The following is a 16,002-nucleotide window of genomic DNA, read 5'->3' on the forward strand; positions in this document are numbered from 1 at the left end:
GTATTTAACTTACTGTGTAGCAGAAGATGACCTTGAACTTCTGATCTTCCTGCCTCTCTACAGTGCTGGGATTAAAGCCCAGTTCTAGCACACCTGGGCTTAGAGTCTAGGAGGCTTTGTCTATGCCAGGCAACTTTATGTATGATATGCTAGGTGAGCTAGCCATGGAGTTAAAGATAAGTAAAAGCAACAGGGGAAAAAAAATCTGTAACATCAGTGTCCAGTGAAAGGAAAAACAAAAAACGTAAAGGGGAGTGTTCAGGTACTCCTGGCCAAACGGGCTCTGAGCAATTGCCTTGGGTTCAGCGTGCAAACTGAGTAGCAAGTAGGCCACAGCGAGAGTGACTGTGTCCCTGGGGTCAGTGGACAAGCCAGAGAAAGGCACAGCTCAGGCAGGTGCGTCTCAGCACCGCCCTCCCGCCGTGCCAGCCGTGGGGGCGGGCCTGCAATAGCCACGCCCCCTAACGCCACGCCCACCTGACGGCCCATAAAAGGCGTCGGCCGCAGCCCACTCCGGTTCGAGTGCTGCTTTGGGGTGGACAGCGGTCAGGTTGCCGCTTCCAGCTCGGTGCCACGCCCCGGCCGGTGCTGCGGGATCCTCAGCCATGCTGTTCTGGCACACGCAGCCCGAACACTACAACCAGCACAACTCTGGCAGCTACTTGCGGTAAGACGCGGCAACACCTGCCTACGATCTGGGTCCAAGCGCTGACTGACCAGTGCGGCCTTCAGGGAAGGGCCCTCCCGGAGACCCCTGATGTATGATTGGGGGTGGCGGGGGGGGGATATGCTGATGCCCGCGGGTCGCCTCTCAGAGGTCTCTCTAACGCTCGATGTGTCCCTGACCGGTTCTCGTAGACTTTCCTCTCCCTTCTCCACTCCAGTCGCAGAAATAAACTTACCTCATCCACCAGGAGCTGGAGTGTCCCGGGAAGCCAGGCCCGGCTCTTTGCCCACAGGTGGATAGCGGTAGCCGATCTAAGCGGCAACCCTAAGGGCTCGGGCTTCATGGGATGGCCGCCTCTGCTCGGGGGTGAACTTGGTATGGTCCTCAGGCCCGGATCTTCTCTTCTGCGGGGATTTCGCTAGCGCGCTTCAAGGGAAGAGGGTCCCGCGGGATTTTGCAAAGTTCTCTGAACTCCCTCTTTTAGGAAGTAGAGCCTCCCCCACCTCCCCACTTTGCTTCAGTGACTACCAGGTTCTGCGCCCCCCCGCCCCCCCCCCCCCGCTGCGGTGCAGCTGGCTGGAGGGCTAATAGGCATTTCTTTTTCTGAACTCGCCAGAACCAGCTTCAACCTGTCTTTATTTCCATCCTAGTCACAGTTTATTATATGTGCCTTACTTAACCCAAAGGGTGTTTGATGTGGGCTCAAGAAGGCATCCCAGGGGCTGTCAGCCCTAACTACAGAACCTTAAGTGCTTCTTTGGACCCCCAAGTCTCCCCTCTTGGATTTTTTTTTTTTTTTTTTTTGTACTTCCTGGCTTCTGATTCATGTATGTCCAGCACTCTTCTAGGAAGGCATTCCCCCTTCTTAGAAAGCTGAAGAGTGACCAGGTTTCACTGGTGTATCTTCTGGGGTTTTTGTTGCTTTGTTTTGTTTTTAAACTCCAAACAGTCGAAAGTGGCAATCAATCTAGGGTCTTGGGACTGCAGACCCCAGTGGTGTTGTGGTAATGCAAAGCCCACAGTTAAAATTGCTACAGAATAAATATATGCTAACTGTATAACACTCTATAGGGCTACCTGCAGTTTCTTTTGGATTGTAGTGAGTGGCCATTAGGTATCTATCTCATCCTATTTTAAAAATGAAGTTGAAGGTGACCTTGAGCTGAAGTTATTGTATTTGAAATCTAGTTGCATAAAACATCATCGTTGTTAGAGGAGAGGTGTGGTTTTTGTAACTGTGCCTGAGATGGAAGTTTGTGAGCCAATACAGATACTTTTAAGATTTTGACTTAGCATGAAAGGAGGAAGGCAAACATTGAGGCTGAGAGCTGCTACAAAGCCACACTGTTTCTTTGGGTGCTTTGAGGAAGCAGTGGGTAAAGACGTGGGTACTCCTCACTGGAAACTGGTGTTGTTTTTGTTTTTGTTTTTGTTTTTTTGTTTTTTTTTACCTTCAAGTATTTGACCTCTTTGAGCCCTGTGCCCTGCTTTAGAGCAAGGATATTTTTCTTTGCTGTCCTTTTTTTTTTCTTAAAAAATTTTAAAATTAATTTTCCATTATTATTATTATTTTATTTTTCTGCAGTGCTGGGCTGAACCCTGGGCCTTACACTTGTTCTTCCATTTTGATAACTTCCAGTCCTCCTTTTTTATTATTTTTTTTTGTCCTGCTAAGAATTCTGCAAGCCGTCTAATTTCTATGAACAGTGGATGGCCTTTAGTCCCTCCCTCTCCTCTCTGTTTGATGTTCTGGTGACTTTTATTCCTTGGCAAATAAGGACACCAGGCCAGAAACAAGTTACTGTTGAATGATGGCTCTTAATACACACCCCCTCTTTTTTTTTTTTTAATTTAAAAGTAACAGTGCATGGGTTATTAACTTACATGGTCTGGGCAAACATGAAATTATGCAATTCTCAGGGGAGCGGGATGGCTTACTTTTTTCTGTGCTCCTTAATAACTGCTCAGGCTGGAAAAGGGTAAAAAGATTTGCTTCTGGCAAAGGTGAAGCTGGCCAGCCCTGCACTCTCCCTACTTTGGGCCACCGACAGGAATAGCAGGAAAAAAATATACAGGGAATGTCTTCCAGATGTGCCCAAAGGCAAGCTTTCTGAGAATTTATTAGATACTGTTGGGGTGTGTGCTGGGTTTTATTTCATAGACACTCATTTATGATGCTGTACAGGGAACAAATCGTACTGGTGACAGTGCAGTGAAGCGGGGTCAGCTGATCTGATTCAGAGCCTAGGCCCATGATGGGAGGAGGGTCATCAAGATAGGGCGGGGCATCTTTTGGTAGTTGTTTCTGTGGCAATTTAGAATCTTTAAGGGAGTCTCACCTGCCTGTAGGTCATTCTGATCCTCAGGGATTTTATTGTTCTGTGTAAGGACACCCATCTGAAGTCCAGGCAGGCTGAGGTGGGACAGCTCCTTGAGCCTGGGTATTCAAGGCTAACCTGGGCAACATACTGCTACCTTCTTGAAGAAGTCTAAAAACAAGTTCCTCTGTAATAGGGTGATTGGAGGCTGATGTGTGTGTGAGCATTGTGTGTGGGAGGGGGCTGTTTCTTTTTTTTTCCAGACAGGGTCTTTTTTTTCCCCAGAGCTGGGGACCGAACCCAGGGCCTTGTTAGGCAAGCGCTCTACCACTGAGCTAAATCCCCAACCTGGACAGGGTCTCATTATGTATCCCCAGATGTCCTGGGACTCACTCAGCTTGGCCTCGAACTCACAGAGATCCACCTGCTTCTGTCTCCTAAGAGCTGGGATTAAAGGCAAGGGCCACCAAGCCTTGCCAAGTAGACTTCAATAATGTTCATCAGGTACCACAAACTTTGTGTTTTGAGGTTGGAGCTCCTGGTCTGGAACTTGACAAGCAAACTAAACTGCCTGGCCAGTGAGCCTCATGGGTCACCCTGTCACTTCTCCCCAGCAGTGGGAGATGTGTAGATCGTACACAATAACTACTCAGCTTTTGTAGGCCATGGCCTCTGAGATTGAGGTTATGTTATAAAGCAAGTGATTTACAGACTTACATCTCCCCGGTGCAGGGCTGATGTTTTTGGTGTAGGAAGCATTATTTAGAGGTGAAAGAAACAGCATTTTGGATATTTTAAGATTTGCAACTTGGGTAAGAAAACTGAAATCAAGGTTTTCTATCCTCATAGTATTTTGGAGAGTTCATTATGACCTTTAAAAGGGGAAGCTGTGGGCCTGCAACAAGGCTCACCAGGTAAAAGATGCTTGCTACCAAACTTAATGACCGGAGTTCAATCCCAGGAGCTCACATGGTAGCAAGAGAGAACCAGCTCCCAAAAGTTGTCCCGATGTTGATGTGTGTGCATGTGCGGTATGTGCCCTTGTTCACATACACATGTGCCTGGACACATACAAATAGATAGCTAAATAAATATATACATACATGTTAAAAAAAACAAAACAAGACAGACCAGTCGTCCCCTTTTTGGAAGAGATGAAGGTGTGTGGCCATCTTGGTGAGGAAGCCAACGGATCTTCTGTTGTGTAGTTTACAGTTATAGAGTACTGCCAACTGCTGATACATAGAGGAGTTGATTCAAGAATAAAAGTGGAGGCTGGAGAGGTGGCTTAGTGTGTAAGGGTGCCAAGTTTGATGAATTGGGTTCAGTCCCTGGAACCCACATGCAAGGGAAGAACTGGATTTTGCAAGTTATCCTGTGACCTCTACACATGACCTTGCTTGCACATCTGCACACCCACCATCCACTAAATAAATAAATGATCTAAAAAAGGAATAAAATAGTTCAGATGGTTGTTCTGGAAGATGTTTTGTGTGAGTGCTCACAGAGAGAAATGAGGTGCCCATGGCTAGGGGCATAGCTCAGTGGTAAAGCACTTGTCTGGCATGCACACAGTTCTGGGTTCAGTCCTTGAACACTGATCCCTCTCCTGGGGGAAAAAAGAAAGGAAATAAGAAAAGAAAGGAAAGAAGGAAGAAAGAAAGAGCTTCTTTTTTCTAATTAAAGATTTTACTCATTTTATGTACGTGAGTACACTGTTCAGACACACCAGAAGAGGGAATCTGCTTCCATTACATATGGTTGTAACCCACCATGGTTGCTGGGAACTGAACATGGGACCTTTGGAAGAGTAGCCAGTGCTCTTAACCACCAAGTCATCTCTCCGGCCCAAGAAATAGCTTCTAAAGTCACTTGCTGCTGGTTTATGTCACTTAGGTTTTGGGAGGTGGGAGACAACTTTACACTTCACTCTTCTAGGCCTTGGGTGAACAGATCATGGGAGCCAGAGGATGAAGCTAGGATCATACAGTAATGGTTGCATCTTGGATTTGGGCTGTGTGGATGAGGAGCTAAGCCAGCCAGCATGCTATGCTGGTCTCTGAAGTTGTCTTTGCTACCAGGGCCTGCATCTGTCTCACCCACTATTGCTCCACGTTCCTGGGCTTTGTTCCTGACCGCTGCTTCCTGTGTTTTACAGTGATGTGCTGGCTCTGCCCATCTTCAAACAGGAGGAGCCCCAGCTGTCTCCTGAGAACGGGGCCCGCCTGCCGCCCCTACAGTATGTGCTGTGTGCCGCCACCTCTCCAGCGGTGAAGCTACATGAAGAGACCCTGACATACCTCAATCAAGGTAGAGGCCTCCTCAGAGTTGTAACCTGGGTGCAAGGGACAAGTGGGATAGTTAGCAGAGGATGTGCAAGGCCCATGATTTCTGTGGGTAATAGAACTACTGAAAACTGAGCTGGGAGTGGTACTGTGAGCCTATAGTCCTACTCCATCTATGCCTGAACAACAGAATAAGACTCTTGAGAAAGGGGAAGAAAAGAAGGGAGAGCAAGCCAAGGGTGGGTCATCTCTAGCATTCCTCATGTGCCTCCAGAACTCAGTTGTTGATGGCCGCTAATACCGTATGGTGCTTTTGGTACTTGATCTGCTGTCCTTTATGGAGTAACAGTTAACCCAGGTCCTCCCCGGCTCAGAGTCTGGCTTCCACCTGCTGGAGAGCAGCTGCCCTTGGTGGCTTTAGCTCGGTGACCTGCCGTTTCTTATTCTCAGGGCCTCGGTGGTTTCTTGTGTAGAATGAGAAAGTCTGATTTTGGAGGGGTGTTTAAAAGGGTGAAGGTAAGTGACCGACCTGGCTTGATAGCAGTTGTGTAGCCATCAGCATTTCCAGTCTTTGTTGTGTTTTGAGTTGGAGTCTTTCTGGGTAGCCCAGGTTAGCATGGAACTCAAGATACTTCTGCTTCAACTTCCTAAGTGCTGAGACTATAGGCTTGTACTCTGTCTAGGATTTAGTACTCTTTTTAAAGTCTTTTTATGATGTCTGTATATGTAGGAGTGTTTGTGCATGTGTGACTACATTATGTATAAGTGTATGTATGTGGGAGTGATTACATTTGTATATGGTGCGCGTGTGCACGCACACACACACACACACACACACACACACACGTGTGTGTGTGTACTTGAAGTCAAAGGGGCTTGTTCTCTTTCACTATGTAGAATTCAAGTCACTGACTTGAAGCAAGTGCCTCTGCTCAGCCAACCATCTCGCCACCCCATGATCCCCCTTTTGACTGTTTCGTTTGTTGGGACACCCACCCCAGCGGTACCCTGGCAGACAGGGCTTTGTTGGTCTCTGTCATGATGATGGGACCAGCTTTAGCCCTGTCTCCTGGACTGCCTCATAAAGAATCTGGTTCCACCATCCAGTGTACTGGTTGCTCTGCTATGGGCTGGAATCTGGGAGGGGCAGCCGAGCCCTCATAAAAGCTGCCTCCATTCTGTAGAATTGCCTACTGGATTTGACCTTGCCGATGTCTAGAACTCACAACAAATGGAAGTGGCCGGGCTACCTTTGCGTGGAATATGCCCCTGCCATTGCTGTCCTGTCCCCGAGGAAGGCACTGCCTCACCCCCGTGGGCTGCACACTTACTCCTCCTGTGGTGGCATGATGGCCATTGAGGGCAGGTGATTAGCCAACTGGAAGCAGTCCCTTGTGTTTGCGCAGTGGCTCCTGTCATTGTCCTTTCTGACTCATTGAAGGTTGAATGCTGCCGGCTTTCTCTCTGAGCCATCTCTTTCCTCACCAGTCTCCTCATCAGCCCATCACTCTCCCCCACTCCCCTTCCTGATTCTTAAATTTGAGAGTGGAGAAAGGAGACCACTGAACCCATGTGGGCCTTGTTTGGGGCCATGTCCCATGTGAGCTGCTGAGCGAGTGCTGTGAGGTGTTGTTGCTGACTGAACAGGGACAATGTGTCTGTCCCCTTCCCCATCTTAAGGCCTTTCTTTAGTTGTGCTCACCATGCCCCTCCGCTGTTATTTAGCCCTTGTTAGAAGCTGTTTACTAGCATATGAAGTGTTACTAACACATTTAAAAGAACATCCTCTTCTCCATCCATCAAAGAGGTTAAAAAGAGGGAGAAGGGCCCACTCTGTGGTTCCATCCATCTGCTTGTGTTAACTTAGTATATTCCCTTTGAATATTTATGGATTTATTATTTTACAACAATAGAAATTGGACCCTTGCACAGAGAAGCCTTGCACGATAAGCCTATCGTGCTCTATCACAGAGCCACACTCCCTCTGTCCCTAGAGATTTTTGGTTATGTATCTCTGACTCCATGGTTCTTGTGGAAACCCCCCACCCCCCGGGCATCCCAAATTGTCTCTTGTGAGGTTTTGCAAGTGCACTGTTTTGACACTAGTCAAATAATAGATGTTTATTACAGAAAATATAGATTGCTTTGACATTGCTTAGAAGGGCTGGGACATAGGTCAGTTGTCAGAGTACTTGAGTAGCATGCAGGAAGCCCTGGGTTTGGTTGACAGTACCTCATAAATCAAATGTGGTGGTACGTACTTGTAATCCTAGGTCTCTGAGAGGCAGGAGGGTCAGGAGTTCAAGGTCATCCTCAGCTACATAGTGAGGATAGCCTGAGATGCTTGAGACCCCTATCTTAGGAAAGAAGGAAGGAAGGAAGGAAGGAAGGAAGGAAGGAAGGAAGGAAGAAAGAAAGTCTCTCAAGCCGTTGATGGTGGTATACACCTTTAATCCTAGTACTTTGGATGTAGACACAGGCAGATCTCTATGAGTTTGAGGCTAGTGTGGTCTACAGAGTTTTAGGACAGCCAGGGCTACACAGAGAAACCCTGTCTCAAAAAACTGAAGGGTCAGGGAGAAAGAAAGAAAGAAAGAAAGAAAGAAAGAAAGAAAGAAAGAAAGAAAGAAAGAAAGAAAGAAAGAAAGAAAGAAAGAAAGAAAGAAAGGGAGAGAGAGAGAGAGAGAGAGAGGGAGGGAGAGAAAGAAGGGAGGGACAGAGGGACGGAGGGAAAAAGAAAGGGAGAAAGCTATTGGAATTATAGTAGTGAGTTATTTGGCCATACACCTTTAATTCCAGCACTCAGGAAACAGAGACAGGGGATTTCTATGAGTTTGAGATTGGGTCTACATTGTGAATTCTAGGACAGCCATAGTTACATAAAAACCCTGTCTTTAAAAAAGTTATTATTCACATTCTATCTTTCCTCTCTGTAGTAACTACTGTGTGACCATAGCCAGTCAATATCTTAAAAACATATTCATTGTTGCTAATTTGCATGTTTCTGCCAATTTTTTTAAAAAATCCAATTGAAACTCAAGAAAGCTTAAAAAAAAAAACAGAAGAAAAAGATAGAAAATCCAAAGAAAAATCAAATTTAAATCCCCTCTAATATCATCTGTGTGTGTGTGTGTGTGTGTGTGTGTGTGTGATAACTCTTGCTGTAGCACACATGCAAAGGTCATAGGACAACTCTCAGAAGTCAGCGCTCTCCTTCCAGCACATGGGTCCTGGCAGTGGGAGTTGTCAGGCTAGCAGTCTTTACCTGTATGCTGAGCCATCCTGCCAGCCTGGCCACTGTCTACGTATTTTATATATGCATGTTTTAAAATTGGGATCACGGAGTTTTATACCATAAACTCTGTTACTCTAGTGTTTTATATTGTAGGCAGTCATTTTTTTTGTTGTTGTTAGAAATTACACATTAAAGGTCAATGAGATGACTCAACAGGGAAGTTTGATAACCTCAGTTCAATTCCCAGGATCCACATGGTGGAAGGAGAGAACTGATTTCCAACTGTCCTCTGACTTGGGCATGTGCACACACATACAAATAAATGTAACCATTTTTTAAAAATTAAACTTTGAGGACTATATAGTTCAGTGGCTGTCTAGAAATTAAACACTGACAAACATTGACATACAGCTTGATTTTTTTTTTTTTTAGTTACATACCTAACATAGAATTACAGTGTTAAAATGTTACACATTATCTTCTTGGCAGAGTGTCTCATGCCAGTCAACCCTGTGCATCTCAGAGTCCCTCTCAAAGTCAGGTGTTCCCAGTTTTCACAATTAGTAAAAAACATGGGATTTGATTTTTTTTCTTTAATAAAAATCTTTGTGTAGTATCTTAGACACTGTCCTCTTGCTGTGAAGAGATACCATGACCAAAACAACTCTTAGAAAATAATGCATTTAATTGGGGCTGGCTTACAGTTTCAGAGGTTTTAGTCTACGGTGGGAAGCCTGGCAGCAATGGTGCTGAAGAAGCAGTAGAGAGCTACATCCTGATCTGCAGGCAGAGAGGGAAAGACATTTTGCTTGGCATGAAAGCCTACCTCCAGTGACACACTTCCTCTAACAAGGCCATGCCTTCTAATCCTTTCAAATAGTGACTAAGCATTCAAATACGTGAGCCTCTGAGGGTCATTCTTATTCAATTAGTCCCATGTGTACATACACATATAGACACATGTCAGATGACAACAGTGGTTGTCTGACTTCACCTTCTTCCTTGTTTGAGAGGGAGTCTCGGTTGTTTGCCATAATCTCGTAGGATTCTCCCGTCTCTATTTACCATCACACCACAGAAGAATTGTTACAGATGCTACAGCCAGCAAGCTTTACGTGGGTTCTGGGGATTCCAACCCAGGTCCTCATGCTTGCATGGTAAATGTACTAAACCGTCTCCCCAACCCTGGTTGTGAACTAACTGCCTGACATGGGTGCTGGGAACTGAGTGTGGGTCCTCTGCAAGAGCAGTAAGAAGTGTTCTTTACCTCTACGCTTCTTTGTCATCAGTCCTCAAAATTTGATTTTATTCTTTTTTTTTTTGTTTTGTTTTGTTTTTTTCTTCAAAGATGTGGTCCCAGGCTTTAAGGAGCCTAGCCTGGCCTCAAACGTGTGATCCTCCTGTGTCAGCCTCCCAGAGTGCTAGGATTATAGGTTACCATTAGCTCGGTTAAACATTCTGTGCTTTATAATAACTAACATGAGGAAATATCTAAAATGTCTGTTGGTCTTTTAGAATGTCTTTGTAATTAATTCTATTATGTCCGCTGTACATTTCTCTTTGAGATATTTGTCCCATCCATTGGAAGAGACATAATTTATGAATCATTTAGCAGCCATATACTGCAATATTTTTCCTCCCTCAGACATTTAGCTATATTTTGTGGTATTTATATTTATGGTGTATAGCATGTAAGATCTGAGAGCCTTGAGCAGGCTAACCAAGTATGCTACCACTGGGCTGTAATCCGGGACCAATAATTAATTCTATTATTAATTACATTTATTTATTCTATTATTACATCTATTTATTCATGTGAATCTATACTAGCCATGCATACATTTAGAGATCAGAGGAGAAATTTTATAGTTCTATCCTTTAACTGTATGGGTTCTGGGATCCTGAGGGTGGGGGCGGGGCTCTGCTCAGCTCTCAGGATACTTCTTGTCTGCCTGTGCTTTCTTCTTCCCTTTTGACCTTACATTTTAAGCATTATGTTGGATATATCCTTTTTCCTTCGCTTTTATTAATGGTACTGTACTAGGTGTCTTCTCAGCATACCTCCCACCAGGACCTGCCTCAATTAACTTCTGAGAGCAGATAATATTAGATGCCTTCAGGGTGGTATAGCTGCAGAATTAAATACTTTATCCTTCAAGTCAAACTGTAGATTTCGGTCTAACTTTAAAAAGCAGTTTTTATGAGCCAGGTATAATTACATCGGGGATCTCAGCACTCCCGGGGCCAAAGCAGGAGGATCAGGAGCTGGTGGCTAGCATGGGTTGTATATTAAAATCACAGTTTAAAAAAATCAACAACATGCCATTCGAGACCTTTTTAACTTATTGAAAGGTTCTCTCTTAAGTTATTCATGTTTATTATGTTGACCTATATCTATAAATCAAAATCTTACTGAACCTCTGGACCACCATTTCCTGGGCAAAGTCCAAGGAGTGTCTTGGCAGCAGAAGGACTCGGGTAAGAAGTGTCACAAGCATGTCATGCCACACAGGGGTATCCTGGTCACCAAACCTGGTGGCTGGTTTTAGAAGTGGGGAAAATGGTTTGAGAAGCCAATATGTCTTCTGAGAAAAGTCTTCTAAAGAAGAGAACAGCCTTGGAATAGAATGAAGGCTTGCAAGTTCCCTGCTGGGGTCAAAGGTCCTTGTGGACACAGCTTTCTTTCCTGACACTGGAGCCTGAGGGAAGGGAGGAGGAGGGGAGGGAGCCCCAGGTGCTTCTGCCGTGGAGATAAGAAGCCCTTTCCAGAGTACTTTCTGAAGACAAAGCTTTGCTGTTTTCCACCCAAACAGCTACACAAAATGCACCTGACTGATGTGAGATTCCAGCATTAGAATTAGAGTTTGTTGTTTTTTCTTTCTTTCTTTCTTTCTTTCTTTCTTTCTTTCTTTCTTTCTTTCTTCCTTCCTTCCTTCCTTCCTCCCTTCCTTTCTTTCTTCTTTCTTTCTGTCCTTTCTGTCTTTCCTTCCTTCCATTCTTCCTTTCTTTCCTTACTTCTTCCTTCCTTCTTTCTTTCTGTCTTTTCTTTCTTTATTCCTTCCTTCCTTCCTTCTGTCCGTCCTTCCTTCCTTCTGTCCGTCCTTCCTTCCTTCCTTTCTTCTTTCTTTCTGTCCTTTCTTTCTTTCGTTCTTTCTTTCCTTTCTTTCCTTCCTTCCTTCCATCCATCCTTCCTTTCTTTCCTTACTTCTTCCTTTTTTTTTAAAGATGTATTTATTTATTATATGTAAGTACACTGTAGCCATCTTCAGACACACCAGAAGAGGGCATCAGATCCCATTACACATGGTTGCGAGCCACTGTGTAGTTGCTGGGAATTGAACTCAGGGCCTCTGGGAGAGCAGTCAGTGCTCTTAACCACTGAGCCATCTCTCCAGCCCTTCTTCCTTCTTTCTTTCTTTCTTTCTTTCTGTCTGTCTGTCTGTCTGTCTTTTCTTCCTTCCTTCCTTCCTTCTGTCCGTCCATCCATCCTTCCTTTCTTTCCTTACTTCTTCCTTCCTTCTTTCTGTCCTTTCTTTCTTTCCTTCTTTCTTTCTGTCCTTCCTTCCGTCCTTCCTTCCTTTCTTTCCTTACTTCTTTCTTTCTTTCTTCCTTTTCTTCCTTCCTTCCTTCCTTCTTTCTGTCTGTCCTTCCTTCCTTCCTTTCTTTCCTTACTTCTTCCTTCCTTCTTTCTGTCCTTCCTTCCTTCCTTTCTTTCCTTCCTTCCTTCCTTCTTTTTCTTCCCTGACAGTCTTATAAACCCCATGCTTGCCTCAGACTCACTGTGTTCCTGGGAATGATCATACACTTCTGATGTTCTTGCCTGTAAGAGCTTAAATTGCCTTCATGGGTTTATATAGTGATGCGGATCTAACCCACAGCATTGGGCACACAGGGAACGAGTCACAGGGCACATTCCCAAGTCCCTAAAAGCATTTATGAATGATCACTATGACTAAGTAGCAGAGCACACACCCCTAGGCCCATCAGAAAAGCACTTTCTAGTCCCTCTCCCCCATCCCTGACTTAGGACCAAGCTCAGAGCCCTTATTTCTGCCCTGATATCCTCTCCTAGGTAAACCCTAAGATAAATTGTTCTCATTTTTTCAAGTGACAGCCTGGCAGGTAGGTGTCTTTAAATTCTCTATTCTCCTTACCTGATCAAACAGGGGAATGGGGAGGAAATATTGGCAAACCAGGTTTTTGGGTTTTTTTTTTAATAAATAATATTTTTAGACTCATTTATTATATGAGCACAGTGTAGCTGTCTTCAGACAAGCCAGAAGAGGGCATCAGATCTCATTACAGATGGTTGTGAGCCACCATGTGGTTGCTGGGATTTGAACTCAGGACCTCTGGAAGAGCAGTCAGTGCTCTTAACTGCTGAGCCATCTCTCCAGCCCCAGGTTTTTGTTTTTCATAGGTCTGCACTTTCTACAGTCTCTGAGGAAAAATACCTTCAGGGAAAGAAGAGAGAAACACCCTCCCCTTCAGGAAGGGAGATAAACTCCCTTTGTGGCTCTTGCCTGGAGAATTAAATGTTACACGGATGTCTGGTTACATTTTTTTCCTTCTTCCAGATCTCTAAGTGACTGAATTTAAAGAATGGGATGGGATTAACCAACCTCTGTTGTTCTTTTCCCTCAACAGCTAAGTTTTCTTTTCCAGTTTAATTTTTAGCCTCAATTTGGGAATATAAACTACAGAAGACAAATGACCCTGGTACATATTACCTAAAAACAAACAAACAAAAAATTCTTTCCCTCCTTGTTTTTATTCTGAAAGGAAATTACTGAGCAGGGAAACATGTCCACTCTAGAAATAATGTCCCACAGTCTCCTGTCTTCTACGTCTTTGTCTTGGTCACACCAGCACGGGCATATGCAAATGTGTTTGTTTGCTTTTCTTTTTGAGGCAGAGTCTTAATATGTATCCTTGACTGGTCTGGAACTCACTCCGTAGACCAGGCTGGCCTCAGACTCTCAGATCTGCCTGCCTCTGCCTTGGGAGTGCTGGGATTAAAGGTGTGTGCCACCATTGCCAGGTTGGTGCTGGTGATCAGACCTAGTACATTATGTATGCTAAGTACAGAATTGAGCTTCATCCCCAGGCCCCTCCGCATGTCTTTAATTTCCAAAACTGTATTTCTGTGTATGTGTAGGTGGGTGGGTACACACAAGACTGAGTGCCCATAGAGGCTATGATAGAGGGAGTCACATGCCTGGAGGTGGAGTTGCAGGTGGTTGTGAGCCACCTGACTTAGGTACTGGGAACTTCTGGAAGAATAGCCAGTGCTCTTAACCACTGAGTTATCTCTCCAGCCCCAGCCGTTATATCTTAGCATAGGCAAGACCTTGGAATAACTTGAAGGCCCCTTCTTCCAACCCCATCTAATTGATGGGAAAACTGAGGTCTGGAGGGGGGAATAACAGCATACATAATGGGGTCTTAGCCATCTCTGTAAGTACAGCCCTGACTCCTCTCTGGGGCTCAAGGGTGCTGTTCCCATGGCTCCTGGAGTGTGTACTTTCCTCTGTGTGTGAGCCTCAGAGCAGAAGGCTTGGGGGTCTGTTTTCACTGCTCAGGCTAGAATGGAGTAGAGAAGATGGGCTTCTTTCTCCCTTGAAGAGTACTCTGCCTTGCTGGCTGATGACCACTCAGTGCTCAGTGCTCCCTGAGCTTGAGAGAACCTTGGGTGATCTTCCTCTACCATTCCCAGGCATATTCCCGTGAATCCTGTAGATCCAGAATGGAAGGGAGAGGCCAGGTGTTCTAGGAATCCAGAGAGCAGAAATTAAAACCCCCATCCCCATCCCAACACAGGAGACATTTATATGACCTCACTCTCAAGTGTCTATGTGCCAGCATCCCTACAGAAAAGCAGAGTCCTCTGGGTGTCTGTCACCAGGACAACTGATTCGAACCTGCAAATTACTGGGGATTATAAATGTATTCAGATTGTAGAAGCTTTTTTTCCCTCAACCTTTTTCTTTGGTGGGTAAACTGAGGTTTAGAACATGCAGTGGTACCTCTCTCCTTTTCCTTCCCTTTCATCAGGTCCCTCCCTCCCTTTCTCTGGGGTCTCATATAGCTAAGGAATGGCCTTGATCTTCCCAAGTGCTGGGGTTACAGGAAGGTAAGCCACTCTCACTTTGAGCTTCTGGAGATTGTAGGCCTATGCCACCATACCTGGCTTCTGTTTGTCTTTTTTTTTTTTAAGGTTTATTTTTATTTTTTATGCATATGAGTGCATTCCCCATGTCTTAGACATTGTTCTATTGCTCTGAAGAGATACCATGACCAAGGCCACTCTTACAAAAGAAAGCATTTAACTGGAGGCTTGCTTACAGTTTTAAATGGTTAATCCATTATCATGGCAAGAAGTACACAGGTGTGATGCTGGAGTGGTAACTAGGACCTTCACAACAGGCAGGGGTGGGGGAGGGAGAGGGAGAGGGAGAGGGAGAGGGAGAGAGAGAGAAAATAGGCTGGGAGAGGGCTTTTAAAACCTCAGAGCCTATCCCCAGTGACACACCTCCTACAGCAAGCCTACACCTACCAATCTGCAATCCTTTCAAAAGTCCCACTAACTGGGGAACTGGGGACTAAGCACTTAGTCTATGGGGCCATTCTCATTCAAACCACCACACCCTGCATGTATGTATGTGCACCATTAGTGTGCCTTGGGCTGGTGGAGGTCAAAAGGCATCAAATCCACTGGAACTAGAACTACCGATGACTGTGAGCTGCCTCATGGGTGAAACCAAATTCAGTTCTCTGTAAGAACAGCATGAGGACCTGAGTTCAATCCCTTAGACCCTTTTGGGGAAGGAGCTGGATGTGGTGGTGCACCTTTAATTCCAACACTGAAAGGAGGTTCCCTGGGGGGTTGCTAGCAAGTGAGTTCCAGGTTCAGTGAAAGACCCTGACCAAGAAAGTGAGGGAGGGAGGGAGGGAGGATGGGAGACAAGAAGAGGAAGACGCACACATGGACTAGACACATAACAATACAATTTGCCGTTTAATGAGGTCCTGGGAATGTTGGCCACTTGATTATCCTTCTTGAACTCAATATAGTGTTTCCTCCACAGCCTCCATGATACCCTCATATCAGAACCTGAACTCCCTAAAACTGCAGAATCATCTTCTATTGTGTGGGTAGTGTGTCCGTATCCTATTTAGTTGGTTCTTTAGTTGGTGGATGGTTATTCTGGCTCTGTGTGTGTGCGTGTGTGTGTGTGTGTGTGTGTGTGTGTGTGTGTGTGTGTGTAGGGGGGTATGCGTGGGGGAACTGGGGCCTTGTTCATAGTAAACAACTGTTCATCCACTTACATGTGTGAGCATGTGTTTGTGTGTATGTGTGTGTCTGTGGAGGTCAGAGGACAGTCTTAGGTATCCGTGTTTCTCAGGTGCTAAATTCCTTAAAAATATGTTAAGATTACATTTATATAATTATGTATATTTACATGTGTGCACACGGCATGGCATTTGTTCATGCGG

The 16,002-nt window shown here is 45.1% G+C and overlaps 1 protein-coding gene across 1 annotated transcript in view; it reads left to right on the forward strand.

Moving 5' to 3' along the window:
- Positions 1–519: 519 nt before the first annotated feature.
- Tfcp2l1 (transcription factor CP2-like 1) overlaps positions 520–16,002 on the forward strand; it is a 60,018-nt gene continuing 44,535 nt past the window's right edge. Inside the window, 2 exon segments of the mRNA NM_001107170.1 lie at positions 520–667; positions 5,144–5,295. Coding sequence (NP_001100640.1) covers positions 606–667; positions 5,144–5,295 — 214 coding nt within the window. The 5' untranslated portion in view covers positions 520–605.

The sequence above is a fragment of the Rattus norvegicus genome, chromosome 13, assembly GCF_021556685.1.
Source record: "Rattus norvegicus strain SHRSP/BbbUtx chromosome 13, alternate assembly SHRSP_T2T, whole genome shotgun sequence".
Lineage (NCBI taxonomy): Eukaryota > Metazoa > Chordata > Mammalia > Rodentia > Muridae > Rattus > Rattus norvegicus.